Below are 5,357 nucleotides of genomic sequence, written 5' to 3' on the forward strand. Positions count from 1 at the left end.
TTTTCTAATATATTTATTTACGATATATTTTTGCAATAATCTAAAATTTAAATTAATTTAATTTTTTACCAATTATCTAGTAACACTTAAAATTTTTAGTTAAATTTAAAATTCTATAATTTATTAAAAATTTTAATAAAGTTTAATCGACAATAACCTAGTTCTAGTAATTTTGGTATCAAACTTAGATATAACAAAATTAATCTAATGGAAATAGAGTACATTTTATAATAATTTACAGAACAGAGAATTTTTTTGTTCAATTTAACAAAAAATAAAAAGAAGAAACTCTTTTTTATATTCCATAAGACCTCATAAAAGTCTCTGTACATAATTTATCCTTTTAATTTTTAACTTATTCCCTACAATTTAATTTTCTTTCCGCTGCTTGGTCTTCGCCACTCAACCAAACCCAGCTCAAGAACCATGTGAAAAACAAAGACTAAGGTAGATGAATCGAATCAATGTGAGTTGTTGACCTAATCCGTGTGCACTCGATTGTATACAAATACGACATGAAGCTCTTTGACAGTACTTCCTGCACACTGTGTTACTGTCACTGTGCATGGGGTAAGCGCGTAAAAGCACGACAATCAAGAAGTGAATCAAAAGGGATTAAGTCATAACCTACACCTTCTCTAGGGAAAGCTCCATATCAAGAGAAGCTTGACCGGCAACGGAAGGGAGCTAGAACATTGTGAATATAGTTTTGCCCATCGCCACCATCACTCGAGTCAAACCCAAATGTGGACAATATATAACAACTAATAATCTACTTGACACAGTAACTGCCTGTCAAATGCTTGTTTCCAGTGTAAGGGATCCGAAGATCTCCTTAATTTAGAAGGGATCGATCCTCAATGGTTGAACAAAGCAAATAAGAAAACAGCAACCTGAAATCAGTGAAGAACAAGAGAAAAGACAGACTCAGAAAAGGTTCTTTAGATCTTGTCATGAAGGGTAACAACCAAGTCATGGGCATCATCCAGAAGCTTCCAAACATCCAGATGTCCAGCCATGCTATTGCACTCTCTCATTATCTCTTCCATGCTACTATACTTCTCTATGATCTGCTTCCTCCTTTGCAACACACAGGCTGCTATAGCGTAAAGCAAAAGATCATCCGTAGGAGGTGCCCTTGATCGAATCCTTCCCCAAGCAGATTTTGCAATACCTGCCCGTACTGCTACCTGATCAGCCCACATCACTTCCCAAAGACAAAGTGTCTGTGGAAAGTTTAGTTCCCTCCTGAACAGAACCACCACCATTCTATATACAAAAAAACAATCCTCTGCTTGAAGTAGTTCCAGATGCCTGTAGAGGTGAATATCCTTGCACTTGATAATCTTGGAAACAATGGCTAATTGCCTGCGAATTCCCACCTCATCAAGCCGAAAATTATGACGAGCTTTTTTCATGAAGCCAACAAAACACCAGAATGCTTCATGGTCCTTCTCCATCACAGAAATAATTGGCGATAGCAGATCACTCATTCCTTGGCAATAACCAATCTCGGGATCATATAATGCATAGGCCTCAAGTATAGCGACCAACCGAGCAGCATGGAAAATCCTGCAGGGCTCCAAGTGATCATAATCCTTCAAACCAACCCTTTCAGCCAATCGATGTGCCTTCATCTTTGACACTGAATCCTGTGATGGTGAATAAAGAATCCATTCACCATTTGCCCTCACCGCATCAAGTCGGATAATTCTCTGCCATGTAGCGAAGTCTTCATCCATGTGCGATTTGGACATGCTTACTGTCTTCAAAGGAGATGAATTCTCCTTTGCATGTTCATCAAGATCATTAACTGCAGCTCCTTCAGAAGAGAGAAGAGGCATATTCTCAGCTTCTTCAGATGAATCAGAGTCAGTTGATTCTGTATCAACAGTAGAGGCATCTCCAGAGGCGAGTACTCTCTTCTCACCAGCTTCATCCAATGGTGAGGGGCATGTTTGATCACAGAAATGCTGATCCCCATCCTCAACACTAGAGCTTTCTCTCTCAATGGATGGGGACCTCCTGATGCTACAAATATCTTCAGCATCAGGAGAATCAAGAACTTGACTGAAATCCCCACTGTCCTCATTGCCATCATAGCCAGCAATTTCCTTCCACATAGAGTTGTCATTACGCTTACGAATTTGAAGGCACTGTTTCCGCAAGTTCTCATATTCCTTTCTGTGGTAACAAGAAAAGAGAAGTGTTGGATAAAATGCATATTAAGAGAAAATGAGGGGAAAGAGGGAATAAGGGAGACAAGATTTCTTCATTGAGGAGGTTTAACAACATTTCTCTCTCTCTATTTAACAGAAAAAAATTTGCATTCGTATATCTGAAAGCAGACAGACAACCTCAACTCAATAACAATACCTTTTTTGCTTTCCAATAGCATCTCTCTCTTCCTTGGTACTATTCACATCATATCTGTTAGAAAGGATGAAACATAATCAAGATCTGGAAATGCATAAGAGAAAACAAATCAGCAATAAAAGGTTCAGTTGCAAGTGCATAGATTTTCCAGAACAGACAATTGAGAACAAGCAAAGAAAAAGCAAAACACCATAAATCAAATTCTACTGAGGAAAAACTTCGTGAGCACATTAACGAATGAGATAAGTTATGGTATGCGTCGTAGATGTTGTTTCAATTACCATAATACTGCAAGCATCATTATTTTTCTCTCGTTTCTAGTAGAATAACTAACTAATAAATGTCATGAAATATTAATTTATTATCCTTATAGTTATGCCCTCAGAAGCACAGGGCTCGTTTAAACAACTGACTACAGCTGTATACAAAAGTAAAAAAAGAGCATAGATAGGATTCTTACAATCCAAGGAAGAATGGCCAAACTTCTGCTCTAATACTAGGATCAACACCCTGAACAGGAACGTGGAAAATGAGTACGCAGACTGTAGAAAGAGATAGCAGATGAAAAAGAAGCGACAAAGAAGAAGGAATTAAGTTAAAATGGAAGGGCCACAATAAAGTTCAAATAAGTTAACAACATACTCCACTGCGAACTTTCTTCAGAAGTTTGACTCCACCATCACCAAGTCTTCCATCTGGTGTAAATAAACTTTTCCACTGTTTTGGTAGAAGGGCATGTTTTCTTCTTAATCGGGACCAAGGAGATTTAAGATTACCTCTGAAAAGAAGACAAAATAGTTAAATATCTTACACCAAAGGCAGGCAAATTAAAAAAAAAAGTAAAATAAATGAACGACATATAGAAACATAGAGTGGCCATTCAATGACCTATTTGTTTTATTTGCAAGATAGATCAACCTTGTCTCTGTTTATCCTTGTTTTTAGATCAACCTTGTCTCTTTTTCATCCTTGTTTTTATCCTTTACAACTCACACCAACAATGAAGAGCACATTTTACTTAATAGATATTATGTCATGCATGCATCAGATAAATGAACTAGGGGAAAGCAAACCACTCGACCGAGCAACACTAATACCAACATGCAGGGATAGTAACAGAACGAAGAAATTACCAAAACTAACGAGAAGACTATGGCACTTGCAGACTACACAAATATGCTCAATAAGCAAGTACACGAGATAATTGACCAAGAACAAATCTAGAACGTTACCACGAAGAAAAACAATTCAGTAATTCCAATGAAAGAAATTTTATGTTACTGGAAAACCATGACGAAATATAATGCCGATACGGCGAGAATCACCCCTTAGGACTTCTTAAACAATAAGGTTTGTCCTGGAAACATCATGAATCATGACAAGAACCTCATTGGTATAGTTTCCTCATATCTCCAATATCTAATATCATTTCCAACTTAAAAGGAATAGAGAAGTAACTAACGGTATCTACCTAAGTATATTAGGTCAACTTGTTCTACAATCTAAACGTGTTAAGGCACCATTCAGGGATACGAATACAAACCCAAGAACAATCAGATTCTGAAATCTACAGAAAGTAGAAATTATAAGGAGATTGAACCAGAATTGTTACTAAAACCCGGAAGTACATGACAATGATGAAAGCTAACAGACGGGAACTTCAGATTAGATCCAAGGACAAAAAATTTTTGGAAAAAAAAAAAAAAAAAAAAAAACTTATCCTAATTGATAAGGAAGAAAAAAGGGTCATCCCGGGCAATGTACAAAATTCTACATGTAGACAAGTGGAAAATTGTTTATTTTTAAAGATGCCAAAAAGGGGTAAGGAACGGAAGAGAAATGCAAACTCACCGATCAGTAGACACTGGTGAGGATGATTAAGATGATGATGATGAAGAAGCAACTATTAATAGAACCGATCGCAAATGATTCCACGATGACGATGTAGAGGAATTTGACGGTGACAGTGACGGAGAAGATGTGTGACTCCGCCGTAAAGCTCTCATTAAGGGTTTCGCTTCCGTTGGCATAGCTATATACATCTATCAATCTAGTTACCTCTATGTCCATTTGTGTATGTATCTATCTAAACAGCAACAAGTAAAGATTTATTGATTCTCTAATTTGACGATAATTAATCAGAAAGTTTGTAGTAGGTATTTTGATTTTTCTTAAATTTCCTTGGGATTTGTGCATTTAACCTTATATATTTTTTCATTTTACCTACGGGAGTAGATGACTGTTGCGGCCAAGGCGATGCCGGCCATGGCCGTGACGGCGACGGCTAAGCTGACATTGGAGGGGACAGGCACCGCGGACCAGAAGTTGGCAGGGCCACCTCCAAGGAAACCGCCGGTCCTGCTGGTGCCGCCGCTAGCCTCAGCGAACAAGATCCATCTTCCAACACCGACGCCACCGTTTCCGGTGGAGAAGAAGAGCATGAAAGAGAGCAGCGTCAGTGAAATTACTGCAATGCCCTCGCTTCGATTCCGGTTCTGGTTTATAGTCTCCAGTTTCGCTTTTGCTTCTGGTCGTTCTCGTTGGTCACGTGCAATCTAATAAACACCATCACCGAACTGAGAACTCTGTCCCCTCTCTCTATTTAAATGTTATTTTAAGACAGAGAGTAGTTAGCTGGAGTTAAACAAAATAAATTTTCAATTTAAATTTTAATGTGAGAAAGAGAAAGTTTAATTTAATGACGTGGATGATTTAGACCTTCTATCAATTTTTAATTAATTAAATTTTCACAATTATAAAAATTTTAAATAATATTTAAATTATTTTAAAAAATAAAATAAAACTATTTTCTCTCTCTCTCTTTGTTTGTTTGGCTTTTCTTTCCCAAATACAAATTATACTATTTCATTTTTTTCTTCTTCTGCATTTCAAATAGAGAGGGGAAGAGAATGTGTTGCGTATTCCTGCAGTCCTTATTATAAAGTCTCATAATTAATCATCATTCTATTAAATTTGCTACG

The 5,357-nt window shown here is 37.1% G+C and overlaps 1 protein-coding gene across 1 annotated transcript; it reads right to left on the minus strand.

The window, feature by feature from the left end:
- Window positions 1–275: 275 nt before the first annotated feature.
- LOC110807348 (Ypt/Rab-GAP domain of gyp1p superfamily protein) lies at window positions 276–4,982 on the minus strand. Its single transcript, XM_088217992.1, has 5 exons — window positions 4,600–4,982; window positions 3,019–3,154; window positions 2,837–2,886; window positions 2,377–2,430; window positions 276–2,184 (listed from the first exon to the last, which is right to left on the minus strand). Exons 1-5 carry the CDS (start codon window positions 4,815–4,817, stop codon window positions 942–944), a joined length of 1,701 nt encoding a protein of 566 aa, XP_088074118.1. The 5' UTR covers window positions 4,818–4,982; the 3' UTR covers window positions 276–941.
- Window positions 4,983–5,357: the final 375 nt, after the last annotated feature.

Source organism: Carica papaya, chromosome 4, assembly GCF_054855325.1.
Source record: "Carica papaya isolate Zhongbai chromosome 4, ASM5485532v1, whole genome shotgun sequence".
In the NCBI taxonomy this organism is placed as follows: Eukaryota; Viridiplantae; Streptophyta; class Magnoliopsida; order Brassicales; family Caricaceae; genus Carica; species Carica papaya.